The sequence below is a fragment of the Sphaerodactylus townsendi genome, linkage group LG06, assembly GCF_021028975.2.
Source record: "Sphaerodactylus townsendi isolate TG3544 linkage group LG06, MPM_Stown_v2.3, whole genome shotgun sequence".
Taxonomy (NCBI): domain Eukaryota; kingdom Metazoa; phylum Chordata; class Lepidosauria; order Squamata; family Sphaerodactylidae; genus Sphaerodactylus; species Sphaerodactylus townsendi.
Window position 1 is genome coordinate 99,018,188 of NC_059430.1, and position 25,609 is coordinate 99,043,796.

Sequence of the window (25,609 nt, forward strand, 5' to 3'; positions counted from 1 at the left end):
CTTCCATGGCAAATCTGTAAGTCCTCCTTCATGCTATTCCTGAGGGTGCCTAGTCCCTGGGAGCAGCATTTCAGAGCACATTTTGAGCTATGGCTTGATGAGGGGGGAAGGCAGAATATCATTCTCCTCTGGTAGAAACTCAACAATCAGTGAAAGATTTTGGTAGATTCCAGGCCCAACTGCCTCTGTTAAGATGCAGCAAATCCAGGCTGTTTTGTTTACTTTTCTTTCATTTGGCTGCTTCTCTAGTGTCCACGGCCACCTCCTGTAATGACCCTGGGATTCCGCAGAATGGGAGCCGCAGCGGTGACAGCAAAGAAGCAGGCGACTCTATCGTTTTCCAGTGTGACCCCGGATACGCCCTGCAAGGGGATGCCAAGATTAGCTGCGTGCAGATTGAGAACAGGTTTTTCTGGCAGCCCGATCCACCCACCTGTATAGGTAAGAACCTCCATTTGATTCACTGAATGCCAGAAACTGGCATTAAACCCTTCAAGAGGAGAACAGTTCTTGAGAAATTAAGACCAAGGGAGATGGCATGGCCATCTGGGTACAGGGAAGGACTGTGGCAATGGAAAGCAAGGCTGTCGAGCTGGCTTAGGAGCGCCCTGGGTGAAAACACAGTGAAAAGATGTGAGCAAGGGGCGTGATGCTGTACTCCTTTTCCGCATGGCTCTTTCCACTTGGCTTGTATGTCAGATTAAATAAAAGAAGGCACGGTGGGCTTTGTGCAAGTTGCAGCATCCTGCCTTGTGGGATTTTGTGCTGCAGATAAGAGATTACAGGTGGCTGTCTAGGACAGTGCATCTCAATAGAAGGTGTTGTTTCTACAGCAGCATATTTGAAGGGTTTGTTGTGTTGCCAGTGGGGCCTTGACCAGTGGTCAAAGGAGGGGTATAATGAGGGGCAATAGTTTTGAAGACTTGTGCAGGCGTTGGACAGGTTTCAGGGAAAACTCGATGCTTTGGGTTTTGTCTCCCCCTCCCCACATGCACACATATGTACCCAAACATATATGAGATTCTGATCAAGAAAGTATCCGATATTGTCCTTGGGGCTCAATGAAATCAGTTCCCAGAGGAGTCCCACAAGGTTTGACTCTGGCCCCCCATGCTGTTCAGCACCTAAATGAAACTGCTGGGATAGATTGTCCAGGACTTCAGAGTCAGGTGCCACCACTATGCAGTTGGCACCCAGCTCTAGTTCTGCCCAACATCTGAGACAGGTGGGTCTGAAAGGGTCCTGAAAATGTTTGGAGAATGTGATGGGATGGATGAGGGCAATAAACTCAGTCCAGAGAAGGTTTAGGTACAGTTGATCAATGTTAAAGCCACTCAAGGAGCTCAAAAGGGATTTCACTTGCCCTGAAAGTTCAGGTTTGTGGCTTGGGGATGCTTCTGAATGCTTGTTTCCCTGCTCCTACACGTGAAGCCTTCTGGGGTGACCTTGGCCTATTCATAGTTCTCTCAGAACTCTCTCAGCCCCACCTACCACACAAGGAGTCTGTTGCGGGGAGAAGGGGGGAAAGGAGTTTGTAAACCACCTTGAGTCTCCTAATGATGCTACAATACTCAGATATTTTATAGTCTGCCCTCTGTTGTGAATTATTTTATGCAGCTGATTTATTGATTAGTGTCTTTATTTCAAATAATTTAAGGCCAAGAAACTTGTTGATCATTTTTGAGGTATTTTAAAATTATTTGAATTAACATTATTGTTACGTTTTGTATTTACTGTTTTCATGTTTTTTGCCACCTTTAAACAAAAGTTTAAAGGGTCTGAGCAGAAATAGTTTAAATAAATACAAAGTAGAAGCACCGGCTATACACACAGGCACACATAAAAGGTGTGTGTGTGTGTGTGTACGTGTCCACAGCATATAAAAATTGTCATTTCAAGCACACCGAAGCAATAAATGTTAAATTAATGGGCTAATTAATTGTTAGCTGTCTGCGTCCTCTCCTTGTACTTCATTTGTATTTATAAAGTGTTATCCCAAGCAAGAGAAATTAATTTATTTTCTTTCTAAAACTGATTTAAAGGTTAGTCAGGAAGGGTTTCTGCTTGCCCCTTCCTTCTCATCCCATTTTGCTTCTCTTCTTTTGATGACAGTGCCAAGATTTGCTCAGAATGAGGGATGGCAGCTTTTGATTAGTTTGTTTTTGAGTGGCCAGCAACAGTTTGGCATGTCACTATCACAGCCTGAATGGACAAAGTTTATAGCTGTCTGTTAGGGCAGAAATATGTCCCAAATTGTTCATTTGTAAGACAAAGGTATCCCTTCAAGCCAAGCTGGCTTCTGGTTTTCAAGCCTTGTTGGGGGGAGAAACAGATACTGGCAACCGTCTTATGTTCCTCAAGAGGCAAATAGATCTCTGGGAGGCCATTTGAGTTTGGACAAACGGATCACAGGGAGAGAGTTAAACCCCCTTCCTCCACAACACGGTCCCCAGCTCAAGGACAACTGCTATTTATCAGGTTTTTTTAAAAAAAAAACCCTCAGGAAATCCATTCACAGATTTCGCAATCTCTTGTCTACTGTGGCCCTCATGCGGACCATTTAAGGTCACTAGATCATGATCACATGGATGACACAGAGATCTCACACTTTGTTCCAACTGCAGGCACCTCTAACCTCTATTTGCCTCAGGCATGCAGTGAAGGGCAGGGGTAGGGTTAACCCTTCAGTCTTCACTTGATTTTTATATTCAGAAACTTACTCCCTTCTTTGGAATTAGCATGGCAGTTAAAGGAGGTATTATTTGAGGCACTTATCTCTTCTCCTTTATAATCCCTTCTCCCTTCCTGAAGAGAATTGGGGCTTCTCTCGCTTGCATGTTGTATTTTGTGGAGAGAACAAGGTATGTGGCTGTGGTATTGTCTGTTTTAGTTTTCCTAAGTTCATCACATCCCTGAAATAGGTCCCTTAGAGATGTGTCTGACAAGAGATCCTAAAAGGTCTGCCACATGACTTTCCTTTTCTGATCTATTTTTCCTTTAGCTCCTTGTGGGGGGATCCTGACGGGGCCTTCAGGGGTGATCCTGTCACCAAATTACCCAGAGCCATATCCACCAGGAAAGGAGTGTGACTGGAAGCTGACTGTGTCTCCCGACTATGTCATCGCTTTGGTGTTCCACACGTAAGCGTTCCTGTTTCATTTCCACTAAGATGTGCTTGTAGGAAAGATCGATCATGATTCAGGGACATTAGTAGGCTGTGACTGTCTCTGCTGAAGTCACCTTGGTTCTCCTTCCATTGTTTCTGAGGGGAATTTTCATTTGTGTAAGAACCACATGTCAGAAATGGGAAAAATCCTAAGGATTATGTGAAATTTCTCTGTGAACAAACATCCCCCTTAATTTGGAGCTTCAAAATTACCTCAGCTTCATTGTGGGGCATTAGCAACCTGTCATTCCTCTGAGGCATTTTTAAATCCCTTTAAAATGGCTGCAGTCTTGTCCAGTTTGGACCGGTCTGTCAAAGATGTTTGCATGTAGGATGCTCTTATTAAGCATGCCAATTTTCCAAACAAGGTCTGTGCCTGTGCAATTGTATGCTACTTCCAGGTCCACAAAACTGGGATACAGGTAGCTTTTGCTTTCTTGGTTGCATTTCTTAATCAGACATTAGCCAGCACCAGAATTCCTCCCATCCATGAAGCATCTGCTATTGCTTCCCACTCCCTGCCTCAATTTACACAAGTGAGATTTGTGAGGATAGCCGTTTCTGGTAAGAGATGACACAGTATAATGGTTAGCGTGTTGTACTGTGATCTGGGAGACCCAGATTTGAATCCCAACTCTGACACTTTGGGCCAGTCACACTCTCTCAACCTGCCTACCTTAAAGGGTTGTTGCGAAAATAAAATGCAGAAGGGGAATAAGTTGAAAGCTACTTTAGGCACTTTTTGGGGTATAAATGAAGTAGATAAATACATTTCTATGCTGGCACCCACCTTATCTGGAATGAATATTTGCTTCCTTACACATGCAGATGGGAATTTTTTTCCTTTCCTTACAATCATTCCTAACTACAAGATAATTGGTATATTTTCTTTCTAGCGCTTAATTTTTGAATCAACATATCTACAGTATGAATATCATTTTCTATATGTTTTACTGTCCTTTTAAATGCTGCAGATGTGCTTCTTTAGTCCTTTTGTAACAGCAGCTAACCTTGGCAGAAGGGCAGCTAATACTTTATTATAAGAAGTCAGTCTAATGCTGGTTTTCTCCCTCCACGCCACTTTTTCTTCCTCAGCTTCAACTTGGAGCCAGGGTACGATTTTTTGCACATCTACGATGGACCAAATTCACTCAGTCCCCTGATAGGGAGTTTCTACGACACCCAGTTGCCTGAGAGAATCGAGAGCAGCAGCAACAGCCTCTTCCTGGCCTTCCGGAGCGATGCCTCTGTCAGCAACACGGGATTTGTAATCCATTACACAGGTGTGTGCTAAACGCCAGAAGGTATCTATCTATCCAGTTTCTCTAGCATTCTTCCTATGGCTGCAGGCCTCTGGTTACATTTTATACATCAGGACAGCAAACATCTATTTAATACTAACTGAGTGATGGTGAAGACTTCCTACAAACAGCAAGTTTATCAGGAAAGAAGCGATATAGAAAAAAGCAGAAGTGAGGTAGGAAAGGAGGAGGGAGAAAGGGAGGAAAGGTTTGCATCAGGGTTGAGGGTGAGAGAGCGATTTTCCCAAGATCCAATTGATCAGCTAGTTGCAGGGGGAGAGCCATGTGCTTTAGTAAGATGTACTAGCTAAAACAATCATCTCCAGCCCTCCATGAATTGCAGCACGACGCATGCTTTGAAGGAAGCCCGCTGAAGTTCCTAATCTGGTTCCAAACCTTCCCCCCACCTCAAAATCAATCCCCATTCCATGAGCTGACAGAAACTCTGCAAATTACTTCTCATTTTCTTTTGTGCATTGCACATTTTGCAGTGTAGCTGAAAATGAAGCTCAGATTAAGTTTTCAAAGAGGCAGAGAAGTAGAAATGGGGGCGGCAGGGGGAACACAAAACCGTAATATCCTAAGTGGAAGTGCAGCATAGAAGATTTGCTCAAAGGCGGAAGGGGAACTGGTTTGCATACTACTTTCCATCTTGTCTCCTCTTCCATCTCTGCTCTGTATTTAAATAATCCTTTCCCTAGCTGTTCCCTTTAACAGTCAGAGCAGAGCATGCTGTTTGCCACTTTGACTGGGCTTTCAACCTCCGGAGCACTTGAGAACATCAGAGGGTTAACCAGGTGCGGCACTCTCCTCTTGCAGTCGGATTAAAGATCTCTTCAGTGCGGCCAGCTCTCTCCAAAGGGAAGGAGGCAGGGTGCCTGTCAGTCCTCTCTGCGGAAAGCGCAGATGTCAAGTTTTGAAAAGGGAATGGATTGCTCTCTGCCTTATCTCCCTCTCTCAATGCTAGTTCATTCAAAGGGGGAAATTAACAAGGATCTCTGCTCCTCCAGTCAGGCCTCTCTTTGAGGCAGTTAGTTACAGCTGAGAGCTAGTGGAATAAAATGGCTGAAGGAGCAAGTTCTGAGATCCCACCCTATGCAGACCCTGCCTCCAACATACCTGCAGGGACGTATCTGCCAGAGGGACATGGGGTATCACATGTCCTCGGCCACACACCATCTAATTGTGTGGGGGGGGTGCCGGGCCTGGGCTGCGCTTGTCAGCTCCAGGCGGTAAACCTAGGCACTGGTGTGTGTGTGTGTGTGTGTGTGTGTGTGGAAAATTCAGATTTCGCCCACAGGTAGGCCAGTGTTTTTATAAGTATGTTGTAGATGCAAGGGGGGAAGGACAATGAGATTGACAAGGCAACTTGCCTAACACCACTTGGAGAGGTCATTTCCAGAAACATAAGACGAGCCCTTCAGGATCAGAACAGGGCTCCTTCTGGTCCCATAACGAACACCCGGATGCTTCTGAGTTTATCAGCAGACATCAATAGGCCTTCCCTCAGAGTATGGAGCTAGAAAACTTCACCCGTATTTGTGTGCACCCTGCTCTCAAGCTGCAGCAATCGCCCCAGAACGCCACCACCACGCCCCTACCTGGGGCGTCACTCCCCACCCCGCCTCGTTAACACTACACCTCAGCCTTCCATGCTCCTCCCCAAAGGCACAACTGGTTTTCAGAGGTACACTGCTTCCAAACATGGCAGTTTAATTGAGCCACTGTACTCTCTATCAATCTGTCTAACTCCCTTTTAAAGCTATCTTGGACTTTGGCTGTCAACATAAATTAATGGTGAGTTTTCTGAAGTGGCAGGTTCTTTCGTCCAGGACTCTTCCCTGAGGAGCTTACCATGTATTATTCCCTGAGTGCCATGAGTTGGATCCAAACTAAAGTTTCTAACAGCAGGATACTCTCCTGCCTCCTATCTCCCACCACTGCCTACCAATCTCCATGAAACCTTCATCTAGAGGACGGGAGACCCTGAAGAATGACATGAGAGGGTACTGCTGCAAAAAATGAAAAATAGTGGAAAGTTCCAGTTTAACCTGAATCTAACACTGTAGGAATAATATATATGACAAACCACCCAACTAAGGTAATAACAACCCTGGAACTGAAGTAAATCAGAAACCTCTAATCCTGTGGGGCACGGCTGGCTCTCTTTAACCCCATGCATATGAAAACAGATCAAGGTCATCATCATCATCAACCTTTTATTGGCATGAGTTTAAAATACAGCAGAGAGGTTGAGGAGAATCAAGTTAAAATAAGTAAATAAAATAAGTAAAAGACATTTCCAGCAGTTAAAACAATAAATAAATAAATAAACTAAAATCTGTGGCGAATCTGTTGTGCCAGCGCCAGGAATTTGGCAACGTCTAGGGATCTCTGAGGAGACTGATCACAAAGCAGATAGAAAGATTTGACCTTGTCTGATGAGTAGGCATACTTCTCAGTATATGGGTCTATATATTGTCTTCTAGATGAAGCATATAGTTCGCAATCTAGGAGGATGTGCTCGATTGTTTCGATGGCTTTTTGTGAGCAGGGACACGTTCTTTGTTGGTATGGGATTTGGAGAAATCTTCCGCTCAGGACTTCTGAGGGTAGGACGTTCAGTCGGGCTAGCATTAAGGTACGTCGGAGGTACGGCGAAGATATATTGTAGAAATACCTTGGTAGCCCTTTACTGAAGGGGGGAAGGTAGGAGCCCTCCAGTAAAATGCCCTTCATGTGCTGAGTAGAAAGCAGTTGGTTTTCAGCAGAGGCGTACCTAGGCAAACCTGCGCCCCCGGGCAAAACCTGAGTTGGGTGCCCCCCCCCCATGGGCAGCCACCCTGCGCCTCACCTGCTGATTGCTGAATAGCTGCTTAGGTGCTGGGCGGGCTGCCCTCGCGACTTCTGTGACCACCGGGCTGGCCGTCCTGGCGCCCGGCCTCCCTCCTCTTCTGACTCCTGGCTGGCAGGCGGCAGCTCCACAGGCTGCAGCGCCAAGTACACGCCGCTGGCCAGGAGGCAGTGGAACTTGGAAGCGAGCAGCGGCCTCATGGTTCTCGGAGCGCCACCGCCGCCATCCAAGGGTCAGCGAAAGCAGGAGGGCAGAGCCTCTCAGACTGGCGCGCTTCAGGCCGCTCTCAGACTACAAGGCCGCCGCTCGCCTCCACCGCCTCCAGCTTCCCTGGAGTCCCGGCCAACGCACTATTCATGGCCTTGCCCCGGAGCAGCCGCGTTGCCACCCCCCCGGGGTCCTCATTATCATGTCATATGCGGCGGCGGCGCGCTCTGCCGTCCGGGCTGGGTCTTCGGCCTGGCCTGCTTCTTCTGCTGCCTGCACTCAGGCCTCCCGCTCGAGCGCAGTAGAAGCCGCCGCCGGGGCCAACTCCCTCCTCGGGCCTGGGAATCCTTGAGGAAGCAGGCAGGCAGCGGGCCAGCCCGGACGGCAGAGGCGGCGCCGCGGCGGCATGATGTGGGGACCCCGGGCAGTGGCAGTCCAAGAACCGCTGCCCGGGCAGGCGGCCGCGAATGGCTTCCACCGCGCGGCTCCGACTCAGGGGAGCTGCACAGAAGGCGATCCTGCGCTGCCATCTGGCAGTGGAAGCAATGCCGCCAGGCCTGGCGAATCTCGGACCGCCGCTGCCCAAGGCCGCGCAGCAGGAGGGCAACCCCGAGGAAGCGGCTGGGCCGGGCCGGCTGGCAGAGGCGGTGCCGGGATTCCCAGGTGGAGGTTGGCGGCGGCTGCTGTTGCTCCGGGGCGGGAGGCCTGAGTGCAGGCCTTGAGGAAGCAGGCGGGCGGCGGGCCAGCCCGGACGGCAGAGGCAGCGCCGCGGCGGCATGATGTGGGGGACCCCGGGGGGTGGCAGCAACGGCTGCTCCGGGGCAGGGGCCATGAATGGTCGTTGGCCGGGACTCAGGGGACTGGAGTGATCCTTGCGCTGCCATCTGGGTGAAGGGGCCGGCCGGCCAGGCAGGGGAAGATGGTGGGCGGGGTCAGGGCAAAGCCACGCCGAACCGCGGAGGTGGAGCTCTCCCCCGTCCTGAGTTTGACTTCCGGTTCGCCGGCTGGCTTGTGGGCCGGGCAGCCGGGTCCAGAGTGGGCGGGGCCGCTCGGACGTTTTGTCGCCCCCCACGTGACCTACAATTGCTACGCCCAAGGCAGCTGCCTCTTCTGCCCTATGGGAGGTCCGCCTCTGGTTTTCAAAGCGCCAAGTAGCCCTTTAGCTTACACAGAAGCTTCATCATTTGGCGCTTTCGGCCCATGGTTTATGAAGAAATCTAAAGTGAAGCCTAACGCACTAATTTTTTTTTCTTGGATCAGAAGACTCCCAAGTGGAGAGATAGGAATCCAAAAGCATTCGCTTTGTTAGGCTGTCCTGTTCTGATCGAAAATGGAGGCGCAGCCAGTATCGGGCTGCAGGAGAGCCATATACTTGTTTCGAGAAGATTTAGGACCTAATTCCGAACATAAAGAGAGATATGATACGGTAGTTCGAAATTCCAAGAAGTTTGGCGAAAAAAGCCAGATTGTATAGACTCAAGAGGCTTTAGATTGTGATTTAGCCAGATTGGGGCAACATACGCCAGCGCCTTTGGAATCAGTCTGCCATCAAAGGCTCTCACAGCTGCTGTGTGACTCATTGACCCCCTTGGGAGTAGAAGAACCGCTTCAATTGCTGCTGCACACTGGATTGGTGGAGAGGGAGATGTGCTTGTACTGCTCGGTCCAATCCAGATTATATTGGAAACGGGTTCTCAAGTAGTTGAAACTTTTGACTTGGTCAATTCTGTTCCCACTGATAGACCATGCTGATGGCTTCCAATGATTTTGAGAATGTCACAAATTTTGGTCTTCTCATAGTTTATTGTGAGTTGATTGTATTCTTCGCAGAAACTGCGAAGGCGCGGAGTAGACATTTGCGGCCTATCTTGGTGCGCCGAGTAGAACCGTGTCATTGGCATATAGAAGAGTGGCCAAGGGTGCGTTGCCGCGATGAGTTCGAGCAATTGGAAGGGAATTTGGGAGGTCCCAGAAACAGGTTGAAAAGTAAAGGGGCAAGGACACAGCCTTGCTTGACAACTTTATTAGAAGCGTTATTTTGGGGGTGCATGAGCCAGTAGGATTGTAACGAATGCTGCAAGTGGTGGCAGTATAGAGTTTTTGGATGAGAAGAAGTAGACGCTTCTCTATCCCCAGCGCGCTTAGCTTGTTCCAGAGAAGTTGCCTGGGGATTGAATCAAAGGCACTCCTCAAGTCGAGGAACGCGGCATATAGCCCGGAGTTCTTGGTTTTTCCATATTTCTCGGCGAGGTGCCTCAGTACCCCATAGTGGTCGTACGTGGAGTGGCCCTTGATGAAACCGATTTGCTCAGGACCAAGTAAAGGAATGGCCCATTCCAGGAGTTTCTCACGGAGGTGGTCCGCGTACAGTTTCCCTGGAATAGATAATAGGCTGATTGGCCTGTAATTTGAAGGTGTATCATAATTTCCTTTCTTGAAAATTGGAACAACGGTGGCCTTGGTCCAAGCAGATCAAGGTGTGAGTGAGCTCAGTTATTGTTTATCAGGTTGATCTGAGATTGCAAATGCCTTAGCAGACCAGGTGCTCGGGAGCAGCAGCTGAAGACCATTGCTTTCACATCCTACGTGTGAGCTCCCAAAGGTGGGCCACTGCGAGTAGCAGAGTGCTGGGCTAGATGGACTCTGGTCTGATCCAGCAGGCTCTTTCTTATGTTCTTATGTCTCACTCAAGAAAGCCTAGGTTTGTAAGCCAAGATATTAAAACACAATCCAGAAATTGTATTGTCGTTTCCCTTTGCTTAGACCCCGTTTCCAGACTTTGTAATAAAGTAATTAGACAAAAAGAAAAAATCAATAATTCACATCCAGCCAATTAAAAATAGAAGATCCCTTTAAGAATTAAAAAGACGGCCTTCAGGTTCATCCCCATGCTCCTCTGTGGCTGGCTGCGCTGCCTTTAACGAAGGGTGTCCTGATTCAGTCAGTTCTGTTGTGTGGGCTGTAGGGCGCGTGTGTGTGTTCTTTCTGTCTCTCTCCTAAACACACCTACGGAGTTAATCATGCCTGCGCTGCTTTCGCGGAGCGCTACTGCTGGGAGCAAAGAAGGAGGCTTTCACGTTGCTCATTATCTTCCCCGTGCATGAAAGAGGAAGCCTGGGAGTCTTGAGTTCTGAGATGCTGCAGAAAACTGAACTGGAGGAGGCAAGGAACGGCAAAGGGGTCCAGAAAGGCAGAGAAAGGCTCAAAGACAAAGAACCCTCTCATCCTGTGAGCCGGTTGGTTCTGCAGCTTTCATGTGCAACTCCAAGTGACCCCCACCCCACCCCTGCCAAACTGTGGTTTCTGCAGGCCTTTCTACATGGGGTCTACACAATAGTCCTTGTACCAGTCAGGGCTTTTTCTGTTCCCCAAAGTAATGTGACATGGGGCAGGGGGGGGGGGGGCATCAGCTGTTTCCTGATCACAGGAGTTTGGGAACACTTCTCCAGAAGCAAGCCAAGAAACGTTCAAAAGTAGTTCCCTTCCCCACCACCAAAAAAGGGGAAAAATGGAGAGAAAAAAGATTATCATCCTCTTTGAGGCTGAAATCAGCTTTCACGCCTGGAGCTATAATATGTCAGGTGAATTTCAAACAGCCTCAGCTTTTCACATTAAATTGGTTTAGGGGGCAACAGCGCTTAAAGTGCCAGCTTTCACACTGGCAGGAGGTGAGGGATCTGGGAAAAGGGGACAGTGCTATTTTGGCTTTGATGCCACTGTTTTCTCCCTCCCTCCCTCCCTCCCTCTCTCTCTCTCTCTCTCTCTGCACATATGGTACAAAGAACAGACTTTTAGCTCTGTTTCTTGATTTAAAGATATATGGAAGAGCAATGTTGGGAGACGAATGAGAAGGTTACAGTCCTGATCAGCTGAACTGGAAGCATAGAAGCTATACGTTTTGATGGTATTAGCTGTTGCTCCCAGTTAACCTTGGTGAGTTAATAAAAGCAGAGAGCCACTAAAATGATCAAGAGGTTCGCATCACATCCCAACAAGGGAAAGCTAAAGTGTTTGAGGGCTTTGTAGCTTAGGGTTCAAAAGGTGGCCAAAGGAAAGATTATGATAGGGGTTTATAATGTTCTGAATAGTGTGGATAGTATAGATAAGCAGACATTTTTCTCCCTCTGATAAATATTAGAACCGGGGTCAGTCCATGAAATCGATCAGCTGTAGATTGAGAACACATGAAAGGGTGTACATTCTTGTTCAGGATGTAAGAGCACTGGCAGGCATGGAGTGGGTTAGCTGTCATTTCCTCCAGAAGGAAGGCCAAAGTGAAGTTGGCATCCCTTTGAGAAAAGCGTACCCTGACTGGAAGTCACTGGAAGTCTGCTTCTTACCTCCTCACTGAAAATCTGGTTCTTACCAGCCTCTGGACACAAAGTTCAGGAGGAGTTAATTTTTTCACCTCTCCTTCCTAACAACCTTAGAGGGAAGGGCTGGTTTAGTTCACAGAAAATGTGTGCTTTAAAACATTGTTTTGTGGCTGGCAAATCTGAAAGTCTAAACTGTCCACCCCCACTGCCATGGCAAGGAACTGTTCGACACACCAATCAAAGACGTTGAGACCAAAGACAGAAGCCTCCTCTGTCTGTCTTGGTCAAGAGGATTGCTGGAAAATAAGGCTTCTGCAAGTGAAATGCACTGCCTTGGAGTGTGGTGGAGTCTCCTTCTTTGGAGGTTTTTAAAGAGAGGCTGGATGACCGACTGTCAGGTGTGCTTGGACTGTGTGTTCCTGCATTGCAGGGGGTTGGACTTGATGGCCCTTGGAGGTCTCTTCCAGCTCTATGATTCTGTGATCCCTATGTAACCATGCAAAACTGAAGGGAACAGCAAAACTACCAACCCCACTGGACAGTACTCTACAGCTTGTGAGAAAGCCTGCATCTCCTCCTTTTTTACTTTTCATACCTCACAGAAAATAAGGAAATAAGCAAACTCCAAATAATTCCATGTCAGTAGAAGGAAGGCTGCATCCATACATCTGTGGCTCGTAACCAAGCCCGCATCCTGCAGCCAATTAAAACTGGAGGCAGCTCTGAAGAGTAAAATTTTAAAGCGTTATTTGGAGCTCAGCTCAATTTCCAGATATGAGTTTCTACAATCACCATAAGCAAAATCAGCTGAAATACTCTTCTGAGGCCTCAAAGCCATCTGCTACTGACATTGGAGCCATCGCTCAAAGAACCACTGCACAAAATCCATATTTTTAACTGTTTCCCCAAAGGATGGAGAACCATTCTGGATCTGAGGAGGAAATTCCGAGTGGAGACTCGTTGCTCCAGGAAACTTCAAAATTAATTAGGTCTCCTGCTGATGTGGTCCATGAATGGGATTTCCCGACTTCTGTTGATTTAACTGTAGCACATCTCCAAGTCCCCATCAATCTGACTGTTTCAGGGTTCCCTTGTTTGATGTACAGAAACTCAACAGCCCCAGTGCCATGTACTACTTATGTGCAGGACCTCAGAGGCAGTGGCTTTTTGAGGACGCTAGGGAGATCTTTCCAGAATTAGCGATGAAGCCTTCGTTGTTCAGGCTGGGTAACATGAGATGCTCAGCATACCAAGAGCTTAGTTGACACCTTCATGGCAAAACTCTGCTTTCAACCAGCATTAATGTTTCTATATGTCTCCAGTTAGAGCTGTGCAGAGCCCACCTGAGATGCTAACCTTTTTTTTTTAAGACCAGAGTTTCAATAGGGGGTCACTCGCCAAACACACTAAATCAGAAATTGCCTCATTTTCCTTCCTAACTGCCCTGCAACATTTTGTGCCAAATGTTATTGGACTAAAGGGGAAGCATACAGAAGCATACAGAAGTACAATCTTGATCCTCCTTGATCTGAGGTTTCAAATGCCCTAGCAGACCAAGTGCTCAGGAGCAACAGCAGCAGAAGGCCATTGCTTTCACATCCTGCACGTGAGCTCCCAAAGGCACCTGGCGGGCCACTGCGAGTAGCATAGTGCTGGACTAGATGGACTCTGGTCTGATCCAGCAGGCTCTTTCTTATATTCTTAATTAAAGAACTCTGGATCTTCTACCATTTCCCCTATACCTTGGATTTCCCAAAGTACCTCTCAAAACCACCCACCAACCCAGACTTTCTGCCAATTTCATTTTCATCAAAATGCTAGTGGCAGCAGAGGAACACATGTGAAACGGAGAAAACATCCAGAAGGTGCAGTGTGATGTTCCCTAGGATGTTTTTGAGACAGTGGAAGAAAAAAAAAAGCAAGAAAAATCCCCCAGGAGGAATAATGACAAGAATGCACAAGGACAGCAAGAAGAATGGTCAAGAGGCGGCCTCAGAATTAGAGAAGGACTGGGCAGCACAGTTTTATTTCATTTTCTGTTTCACCCCTCTCAGAGGAAGACCAGAGCCAGAGATCAAGAGTGCAGCTAAGATGTCTGACAGCTGGGCAGGAGGCCAAGTGTCAGGCTGCGTCTTACATGAAAGGCAACCCAGCTCTTCACAATAACAAGAGAAAGCAGAGAAATGGTCACAGGAAGCCTCTTGGTTTCTTTTGCGAGGGGGAAAGGGCTGATCATCTATTCCTTAGAAGTGAATCTGCCACTTTTTCTTCTTTTGCCTACCAGTGGTTTCTGGGTTCTGGCATATGCTAGGCTGCTTTTGCTGAAAAGATCCTGGCCTCCATTTCCTTCCGAATTTGGGGGTGGGGGCATGACTTAGTGACGGAGCATCTGCTTTGGGTGCCAAGGGTCTCAAGTTCAATCCCCAGTATGTCTGGTTAAAAGGATTGGATGACATGAAAGACGTGTGTCTAAGATGAACTGCTGCCAGAGAAAGTAAAGAATTCTGATGTATTGTCGAAGGCTTTCATGGTCAGATTCAACTGGTTCTGGTGGGTTTTCCGGTCTGTGTGGCCGTGGTCTGGTGGATCTTGTTCCTAAGGTTTCGCCTGCATCTGTGGCTGGCATCTTCAGAGGTGTATCACAGAGGGAAGTCTGTTACACACTGGATTTCTCACTGGACACAGTGTGTAACAGACTTCCCTCTGGGATACACCTCTGAAGATGCCAGCCACAGATGCAGGCGAAACCTTAGGAACAAGATCCACCAGACCACGGCCACACAGCCCGGAAAACCCACCAAAATCTAAAGAATTCTAACCTTGACAGAATGTTGGTCTGACTCAATATGGGGTAAATTCATGCCTTCAGTGTTCTATTATGATTTCTTTGAGGTCATTCTGACCCTATCTTTGAAAACATGGTAGCTACTGCTGCTGCATATATATGTCTCTTCTGCCGCTCCAGAGAAATTGGAGATTTGGGGGTGCATAAAAGAGAACCTGTGTTGTGGTTCCTTCTAGTGCTATTGGTGTGCCCTTTCTAGGACAGAGCCTGTGCTAACAAGATAAGGAGGTGGATGGTGACCCCCTCCCACTCAAGCTCCAAGCTTATTCACAGCAATGAGGGAGAGACACTCTTTAAGCAGAAAGACAACATGGTGAAGTGGCATCTTGAGAACTTCCACTACCAATCCATGGCAATTCCTGATCCATACTGGATTGTTAATGGCAACTGTTCCATTTTTAGTTCTCTCTTCCAATGGGGCACAGCAGTATTTTTGTGCTACCAAGCACATGAGCTACCAGATATGGCCAGTCCCACAAGCTTCAATATTGATCCATCCCTGTCCCCATTACTGGACCCTGTCCAGCCTGGGTTGCCATCAGTAGGAGGGCTGTGAGTGGGGATATTGGGGCATGGCATCAGCTGCAGTGTCACATGTCTTCTGATTAAAAATATGTGAAAAAAGAAGCTCTAGGAATCACTCTCTTGTAAAGAGCTATCCATAGAGTTCCAGCAATTCATAAAGCTACCCTATGTAACTTCTGAGGGTTTTTGGTAGAAGTGATGTGCCATTGCAATCAATATAATTTTTTGGATTTTTTGTTTGTTTGCTTGTCTGTGGGAAGTAGATTGTGGAAATTGCAAATGGGGCCAGCTGGTTCATGCCCCCCCTATCTCCACCTGGAGGTTGGGTGTTCCACATCTGATCTCCACATGGAGATGGAAGCAGCAAGAGCCCATGTGAGTTTGGCTAAGGCCAGGCTTGGACCCAGCTCTAAGCTGCAGCCATCTTTGGTCTAGCATTACTTTGCTTGACACGATCATGTCAGTTTCACTGATTCCATTGCTCCCGCATAACCAAGAATCAAACCCAAAAGGAATGTACACTCAATGCGAATGAAAACCACACGCGTGTTAGAGACCTAAGAATCACTAAACTAAAGGCAACCAGATGTTTGGAATTTCCAAATCAGACAGGTAGTTTGGTTGGGAGTTCTTGGAAACCCAGTTCAGACTGCAAAATAATTCCACATCCAACAGACCTGGGTGCAACTGAAGTTATCATGGCAGTGAAAAATACCAACAATTTATGACAATCCCACAGGTTTTCAAGGCAAGAAGCCAACAGAGGCTGTTTGCCACTGACTGCCTCTGCACAGTGACCCTGAACTTCCTCACTGGTCTTCCATCCACGTGCCAACCAGGGCTGACCCTGCTTAGCAGCCAAGCTTTGTGAGGTCAGGCTAGCCCTGGGGTCTGCAACCTGTGGCTCTCCAGATGTTCATGGACTACAATTCCCAATTGGCCATGCTGGCAGGGGCTGATGGGAATTGTAATCCATGAACATCTGGAGAGCCACAAGTTGCAGACCCCTGGGCTAGCCTGTGACATCCAGGTCAAGGCACGCTTCACTATATGATCTGCAAAATGTAATTTCTACTCTGTACAGCTAATGAGGCACTTTTCATAGGACCTTGTAGTTTTAAGCCACTTGGAGAAGAAAAGACCTATTTTAAAGACCCCCTACCATGATTTAATTTCAAGACACATGTTCGGATTGTTCTTGAACTTCACTGATCACAAGTAAAATACGGGGCTCGTGGCTTTGAATGAGCCATTGTCGAATGAAAAAAGCTCAGGATTAATCAAAGCCGCTGATTATATTTCATGCATAGAAAAAAAATCAGGAGGATTCTTGGTTTTTAAGCACTTTTGCTCTTTCCATTCCTTAACTGAATTTTTGTATGTAAATTAGAGTTTTAAAAAAATTCAGGGCAATGGAAACAGGGTGGGCCTTTTCATTTTTTAAAAGAACACACCTAATTTTATTAATCTTTCAATGAGTCCAGCTGGGTTGTTCATGTGGCTGAGAATAACAGCTGTGAGAAAGGACTATACCTTTGATGCGAAATGCACACTTGGCATGCAGGTGGTTGCAGATGTCTAGAGTTTTCCATTTAAAAAAAAGCAGAATTGTGCCTGCAACTGTGCAGAGCCACTTCTGATATGAATAATGCTGAGCTACATGAACCAGTGAACTGACATGACATATGGTTACTTCATATGTTCAGAATCGCAGACTTGATGAACCTGCACATCTGGAATGAGGATGTTAGAACACCAGCCAGTTCAGGACATATTTAGCTTGATGGTTGCCAGCAGGAAGCCTGTTTTTTGGACCGGCATTTATAAAATGTTTGAACCAATTCACCAGGTTACTTTTCATGTATTTGTACTGTACAGTGCAGTTGACAATATTTCACACAGGCACGTACTCAATTCTTAATTCCGCCCTATTCCCTGATCTGTCATTGTTGCTTACCAGTCATCCATTTATTGCATATATAAAAAGTGAACAAATTAATCTGCTAATCAGGGATTATAAATTGACACTTGTCAAAGTATTAATGTTTGGCGTTTATTGAAGGCCATGTTACTGTTGAGATGGTTTCGCACATGCCCATCTTGGCACTGCCCTGTGGGAGTCATGGAACTCTCTGTGTGTCATTCAGTTACTTGACCTGACCATCAATGACCCTGGGGGATCAATCCATTTCCCTTTCTCCACAACTGTAAAAGCAGCTTGCAAGGCAGCAAGAAATGAAACTGAAACAACTACGGCATGGTCTCAAAACTGTTGGGCAGCTGTTGATGCCCAGTGATGCTGAGGCAAGGATATCCAAGGCTCATCTCATGAGTGATTACAGCTGTTGAACACATATGTTGTCCGCTGATCCCTAAACTGGAGCAGCCTTAGTGGTGGGATGAAGGAAGAGAGAGAGCATGATGCCAAAGCACAGGGTATGAATCTGTCTTCAGTGGAATTTTCTTGCTGCAAATCTGGACTTTGGGTTTCCAGTGGAGTTGTTGGCATGCAGAAAGGCAGCCCTCTAACCCACTGTTAAGGCCAAGCAATTTTAAGGCTGCTGGGATTCACATGTTTAACTCTCTCCCATTAAAGTGCTCAGGATTTATAAGTGCTTAACTTTGCAATAGAAGAGCAAAGTTTGAGTTCAGTTGGTAAAGATCCCCTGTGCAAGCACCAGGTCACTACTGACTAATGGGGTGATGTCACATCATGCCATTTACTAGGCAGACTGTGTTTATGGGGTGGTTTGCCATTGCTTTCCCCACTCTTCTATACTTTGCCCCCAGCAAGCTAGGTAACCATTTTACCAACCTTGAGGCAGCCAGCTGAAACCAACATCTGTTGGGATCAAACTTGGGTCATGAGAGGAGCTTTGACTGCAGCTTACCACTTTGTGCCATGGGGCTGGAGTCCAGTAGCACCTTAGAAAGCCACAAGATTTCCAGGGTATAACCTTTCGAGAGTCTAAGCTCCCTTTGTCAGATACCAGCTTTGATTCCCAAAGATTATACCTAACGTTTCGCCTGCATCTGTGGCTGGCACCTTCAGAGGTATATTACAGAGAGAAGCCAGTGTCCAGTGACAAGGGAATGTTTAGTGGGGTATATATTGTCCATGTCTCAGGGTGGGGAACCAATCGGTAAGTGTTGGGGTGGAACTTCAACCACACCTTTCTATAGCTTGGGCTAGTCACGGTTCTTCGGAGCTCTCTCAGCCCCACCCACCTTACAGGATGTGTGTTGTGGGGGGGAAGGGCAAGGAGATTGTAAGCCCCTTTGAGTCTCCTTTCAGGAGAGAAAGTGGGGATATAAATCCAAACTCTTCTTCTTCTTGTGGAATCCTGAATGGCTTTGCTGCACTGTGGTTCTCGTGCGTGCTCACGTGGATGAGTCGGGCTGATGTTTTCCAAGCCTCCTCTCTCCCTCTGGTTTGTGTGACCCCTGGTTTGTGTTTCCCCACCCTGAGACATGGACAATATATATTAATTTTTGTTCCAAAAAGTGCGCTAGGGCTTATTTTCAGGGGATGTCTTATTTTTTTTCCATGATTTTGCACCCCCCACCCACATGACCAGATCAGCTGCGCCGAGGAATCTGTAACCAGGGCTTAGTTTTGGAGTAGGGCTTATATTTCAAGCATCCCAAGAAATCATTGTAGGGCTTATTTTCAGGGTAGGTCTTGTTTTTGGGGAAACAGGGTAGGGGTGTGTATTCAGCAAAAGCGAAACAGAAAAAAAAGGTTTTTTCAGGCTTTCTCTCTCTCTCTCTCTCTCTCTCTCTCTCTCTCTCTCACTCACTCACACACACACACACACACACACACACACACACACACACACACACAGGTGGCAGTTTAGTTGGATCTGAAAAGCGCATCCAGGATCATGCCAAAAAATGTCAGGCTGCTTCAGACTGACTTCCAACACAGCTACCTCCCAGCTCTGTGTGGCGCTCAGAGGCAGCATTTTTAAAATTTGAGTTTAATGGACCCCAAAAATTTTGACCAACCCAAAAAGGTCTATATTGTGACTCAGCTTCTTCTTTTTTTTTTTAATTTCTGGGACTATTGATTTCAAACCTGAAAAATACCCACGAAAAGTGCACACCCCTAGTTAGACCCTGGAGATCTTGTTAGTTTTAAAGATAATACTGGACTCAATTCTTGCTCTTCTAATGCAAATCAACCTTGCAATAGGTTGTCTCTGTGACAACAGAGAGTAATGTTTTAATAGTTATTGATAATCTATTTTATGAGTTACTTGAGATGCACCCAGCGGCATGTTGGCCACCCTAGAACAATGCATCTTCCATGAATTCAGGAACATCTTACCATAAACTGAGCACATGGCAGGTAGTGAGACTGTACAAGGCTAAGATCTGAAGCAGTACAAAATAATTCCAGGAGCAGGAAGTACTATCAAACAGTTAATAAGAGGTAGGAGGAGGATATGACCTCAGCTGCTCTTGTACCTTTAACAGCATCTTGATGAGCAGAAATCGGTCAGCAAAACTTTTCCCAACATGAACAAAAACATAGTTACGTGCCAGCTTTTGCACATCTGGGTCCCGTTTAAGGCAAAAATGAAGTGGCTGGGTAAAAAGCTGGCAACTCTAAAGGTTGGCTGAGGTTTGGAACCTTATTGGAAATCTAGTCTGTGATATAGAAAAATGAGTCATTTCTAGCTGAGGCTGTGAAAACCATCAGAATTAATCCCCCCCCCCCCAAGTTCTTATCTTCATAATGGCTACAAGTGAACCTTCACTCTGGCAGACCTCAAAAAGAAGAGTGGGTTTCTTAAACTGGCTGTCAAATGAAGAACATTTCTGCTTTGCCATCTCTGTTAGTGATGAAGTTCTTGGGGGGCTAGGGAGGGTGTCTGACACACGGAAGTCCCTCCTGGCACCTATTCTGTTTCAGGACCCAAGTCTGCCTCCTGATTGTCATATTCAGGACTCCAATCTGGACCCACAGGTGGTTCTTGAGGAAAGCTCCCTTCATTGGTCCTCATGGGCTTGAGGGCCAATAGCTGCCTTTCAAACTCTGGGGCAGATTCCTCAGCCCATAACTCATATTCAATCCTGACCCTGCCATTCCTGAACTCAGCTAATCCCAACCCCTTTGGAGTTTTCCTCCTGTTGCTGATGCCCAAACAGGACCTCCTCAGCGCCATCGTTTTTGTTGTTTTGAATTAATGTCCTCATCAAGTTGCATTCTTATTGTCATTATATTGATTATAAATACAGTTGGTACAGATTATCTGTTGTCAGCTAATGAAAGCAGATTGCTTATCTTGTCTCTTTGCTGCTCTCATAATCATTGTTCTTTGCAAAAGCTCAATTTCTTTGTTAGCTCAGCTAACCCGATGGCCTCTTTTCTGTCTGAGAGGCTCCTCTGGAACATGGTTACTCAGCATGACAAAAGAGAAACAGAACTGGTAGTAAGCAATTAACCTCCTGGCACTTTCTTCTTGCAGAAAACCCCAGAGAATCCTGCTTTGACCCTGGCTTGATTAAGAATGGCACCCGGGCTGGAGCAGAGCTGAAGCTAGGCTCAACTATCACATACTACTGTGACAGCGGCTACTTGATTGAGGGGGCGTCCACCCTGACATGCATCATGGGAGGAGATGGGAAGCCTGTATGGAACAAACCACGGCCTACTTGTACAGGTGAGCAGCGGATGAACGTCTGCCTTGAGCATCACTGTAGCTCTTCAGTGCCAGAACTGTAGCACACCTAGAATTGTAGGTTAAGAGGAGTTGAACAGGTCAAAAGGGGACAGTCCAACTCCCTCCATGGGCCAGAAACCCAGATATTCCCAGCCATATCTTACTTGCTCCAGGTTGTGAAGTCAAATGGGAAGTAATGAAGAATCACACATTAAGGTACATCCCATTCATGACATCCACTCAACGGCATGGTGTTTGTAATGAAATATGTATCAGGCACAATCTTTGCTTAGGGTGGATTCAGAATTTCCTTAATGCGAGTTAGCAGTGTGCCTTCTTGCTTGCCATGCATTGAATTAACAAGGCTCAGCTGGGTATCTTCAAAAGTAAAGCCGAGGGAAAGGGGAGAGTTGGGAGATTGGTAACTCGACAGCCTGGCTTAATCTGTTTCAGCACCCTGCGGTGGCCAGTACACAGGATCGGATGGTGTCGTCCTGTCTCCAAACTATCCCCAGAATTACACCAGCGGACAAGTGTGCCTGTACTTCATCGTGGTACCCAAGGACTACGGTATATCTGGGGTGGTCATGAACCCTGAATTGCTGGCTGGGACTTGCTTTTTCTGTTTCTTGGGACAGCCCAAGACGTTTTGGTGCCTGAAGCAGAACAGAAATGTGACGGTGGGATTATTAGAACTGGATAGTTGTCAATTAGCTTTTTTTATGGGTATCTCACAATCTTCTCTGTGAGACAGACCGCTTCATCCTGCCGAATGATGCCTTGCTTTCTCAGGATAGGTTCATAGACAGGATTTGACAGGTTTATGGCAGCACTAACCCAAGTTGTTAAATGAGGCCCTGCATTTCCTCTTCAGTGGAGTAGGGAAAGAAGCTGCAATTTGGAATGTTGCCAGATTGTTGCCAAATCTCACTTTTGCTGTGCACTCACAAGATAGCCTCAGGAAAGACACACTCTCACACCCTTAGTCTTTTCACCTTTAATGTGGGGGTGGGGGTAGGGGTGGATAGTAATACTGGCCTACCTTTTTGGGGTGTCATAACTATTACAAAGCAATTTAAGTTCTTTTACTCCTCAGCTCTATATAAATGCTATTAATTTTGGGAAAATCAAAATTCTATATCAAATTATACCTTGAAAATACTTAAACTCTGCAACCTGTATGCAAATACGTACTATTTCCTCTCCTGCCACTTTGCATAATTGTGCATCAACTTTTTTAAATTTAATGTAATAAAAATGTATCCACCACCATTTTTGCCTCATAAGGGCCACCAAGTTGGCTAACAAATTAAAAACATACATAATAAAATCACATCTCAAAAACCATTATAAGCAGCGGGCAGCCCCATCCAAGGGTGTGTGTGTGTGTGAAAGCGCTCTAGAGAGCAGTGTGGCCTTATGCCAATGTGGGTTTCCCCTCATACCAGTGCATTTGTCCTCCCCGGGACACTTACCCCGGTGGAGGGGGAAGAAGCGCCAGAGTCTGTGCATCCCGCAACCCCACCATGGCAATACCCGGATGTTTGGGCCGCTGCGGGACTGTGCTGGCATCCTGCTTGAATGCCAGTGTGTGGGCAGACTGGAGCGTTCCTGGGGGCGGAGCCAACATTCCAGGGTTTAGGACCAGTTTCACAACTCACTGGCCCTCCAACATATAGCACACTTGCTGTAGTGTACGCCCATTGATCCCTATGGGGGGGTTTGCAGTGGGGAGGTCTAGGGCTTTTCCTGGCTCCCTGCACCACCAAAAAGCCCTTTGGGAGGCAATGGGGTGGCGCTTCATCGGCACTGCAGCTCGCTGCCTCCAGGTTTGGATGGGGGTCAAAATCACATAATTAAAACAGTTAAAACTAAAGTCAAAATGCACATGCAAAAACATTAAAAATTAAAACATTGGACAGGAAGAAGGAATTATTGCATGATCCACAGACCTTTCATTAATAGAGACATTTCCTGAGGGGAGGGGAGAGATATCCTCCGCCCCTGGGGATCCTATTCAGAGCTTTCTTGTCTGGCTTCTACCAGCAGAAAATGCTATCGCAGTTTCAGGAATATCTCCTTAACCGTAAAAGCTAGCAATTTGCTTTTTAAAAGAAAGAAAAGCAGACATACTTGGGAAGTTGAATTCTGCATCCTATATGCGTTCTGTATTTCTGCAGAACTGCTACATAAACACTGTTCAGCTTCTTATGAAATATGCTTTATAAATCAAATCAAATCAAAAACCTTTATCAGTTTACAAATTGTATAAGCCGATAACACAACAACAAGAAATAACACAAACGAACAATTATAAAGTTTAAACAAGGAGAAAAAGGGGAATTATCCAAAGGTATTTACAATTTCTGGAGCCTCATGATAGCTAGGAGGTAGTTAGCTAACTTAGCTAAGTGATATGAAGGCTCCAACCAAGTAGAAGATATCAAACTAACCATTTGTCAGTGGCCTTTAAATGTACATAAAAGAGGTCTCATTGAAGAGTAAATATGCTGTATATGCTGTGAGTCACATCCATTTAAATCCTTTGGATTCAGGTTTATTTGTTGCATTGTTTTTTTATACCTGTAGGGAAGTTTCATACCTGTAGGGAAGTTTTCCCATACCCGTTTGTTTGGTTAAGAGCCTTTGCACACCACCAGGGGATCAGGAGTCCATTTTTGTTCACATTCTTGGTTTAAATGCCACACCGGTGAGGTCTCCTGGGTCCTCTATGTTATTGCATGTGAACTGTGACCTTAGAATATGGGGGTGCCGATTTTATTTGTTATGGGGACCGGACATGACATAAATGTGACTTAGTCAGGCCAGGCCCTCCGAGGGTGAGGCGCTGTCTCAGCTGCCGAGCCTGCTGGGGGCTCGCCAGCCCAGATCAAGAGTGGGGGGGGGGGTCTTAGATTGGCCAGATTGAGAGTGGGGGTGTGCTGCCTCGACTGGCACTGGGGAGGAGTGTGTGTGGCTGTCTTGGCTGGTGGGGTAGGGATGCCTGGACTGGGCAGATTGGGAGCAAAGTGCAGGGTGGCTGCCTGGACTGGAAATCCCACAGTGAGCTAAGCAGGCCAGATCGGGAGCAGGGCTGGCGGCAGCCTGGACTGGTTAACTCATCTGAGGATCTCAGCAAGCTTCCATGAGATCCCAGGATCCCAAGACCCAGCTTGTGAAATGGCAGTTTACACTTTCTAAGGATGAGCCAAAGGTTGAAGTGACAGGGAGCGGCTATCCTTGGCTGAATCAGGAGAGGTCTCTTGACACAACACTGATTCCCTGGGGCAGTAATAATAGCTAGCTCATGCCACATGATGGAAGATGTTGCAATATTACAGAGAATGCTGCTCCATAGGTGATTATATCTGGAGTTTGCTGTGCATCGGGGACAGCTCTTATGAAAAGTTTCCAAGTATCTTATGAGAAGTATCCAAGTTTTCACATGCTACATGATGAGTGTATTGTAGGTCACTTTTTCTTTTTAATTATGGGTGCACTGCCATCAGGAGGAGAGGTGGTATAATATAGTCTGATCTCATCAGGTCTTGGAAGCTAAGCAGGGTCAGTATTTGGAAGGGAGGCAACCGAGGAAGGCTCTGCAGAGGCAGGCAACGGCAAACCACCTCTGCCTCCTTGAAAGTGCCTTGCTTTGGTTCAGTTGTGACGTGATGGCATTTACATACATACACTGGGTGCCATCATAACATTTCACATTTGATATAGAACCAGGGAGGAGGGAAAAAGGGGTGGGGATGGGGGGGAGTGAATATAAACTTGGGAAGAAAATGCATACAGTTCTGTTAGACATCCTTAGGTTTAGTTTCATTGGAGGCTGGACCAAAGCCGACAAGATGGGCTATGAAGAGGGAAAGAACGGCCTTCTTGGACCGGGTTCTAGTCATTGGGAGTAGCAAAGGATCAGACTGCTTCTCTAGAAGTTTTATACAAATTGAGGTCCATAAATGTTTGTGCTCCATAGCCCCCAGAATATAAGTCTAAGAGGTTGGAGGCAGTTCTGGACCTTGCTCACAGGACCTTGATCGAGGGGGCAGGAATTTCACAAGGGTCTCCTCAGTACAAGCTAAGTAGAAGCTGGTTTGGATTTGATGAATCCAACTGTTACAAAGGTGTACAAGACCTAGTCCTTTGAGCTTCCTGCTGGAGCGCCCAAACCAGCATCTTCTCAAGGTTCATCATCTGGGTACCAAAATCTGAGGGCAACCAAGAAGCTTGGACCAGGAAGCGTCAAGTACAGGCAGAGCCCCCTCATGGTTTTCCAGCCAGGCAGCTGATCATGCAAAGTTCAGAAAACATTTCTGCTGGCTTTAGTGTTGAAATTTCCTAGCGAGGGACTGGGGAGCTTGTGAATCTGTAAACGGGGCGCTTACAAGCTGCAAATAACAAATCTTGCAAGCAAAAAAAAACCCCACCCCCCACAAAACAGTGGTGACAACAAGCATTTGAGCCTGAGGGGTTCCAGGCAGAAAACTGTTTGTTATGCTTTGAGAAAAAAGTGTATAAAGATACATAAATAATTCCAAACACTCTTTTGAGGAAAAAAATACTTTAACAACCTCCTTGTTGTTTGTTAGAGAGGAAAAATTCTGCTTGTCACCTAGATGCATTTACAATGAAAGCGGTTAAGGGGAAAAAAAGAAAACACAAAATGTGGAACTCTGCTTCTGGGCACAATCCACTGCCACAGAGCACCCTCCATCCC

General features: G+C 46.6%; 1 protein-coding gene across 3 annotated transcripts in view; it reads left to right on the plus strand.

Moving 5' to 3' along the window:
• LOC125434149 (CUB and sushi domain-containing protein 1-like) overlaps positions 1–25,609 on the plus strand; it is an 890,459-nt gene that overhangs the window by 740,262 nt on the left and 124,588 nt on the right. For all 3 annotated transcript variants that reach the window (XM_048499152.1, XM_048499153.1, XM_048499150.1), the window contains 5 exons: positions 250–441; positions 3,002–3,140; positions 4,262–4,449; positions 20,692–20,886; positions 21,340–21,456. In XM_048499152.1, coding sequence (XP_048355109.1) covers positions 250–441; positions 3,002–3,140; positions 4,262–4,449; positions 20,692–20,886; positions 21,340–21,456 — 831 coding nt within the window. The remainder of the gene's footprint in view (positions 1–249; positions 442–3,001; positions 3,141–4,261; positions 4,450–20,691; positions 20,887–21,339; positions 21,457–25,609) is intronic.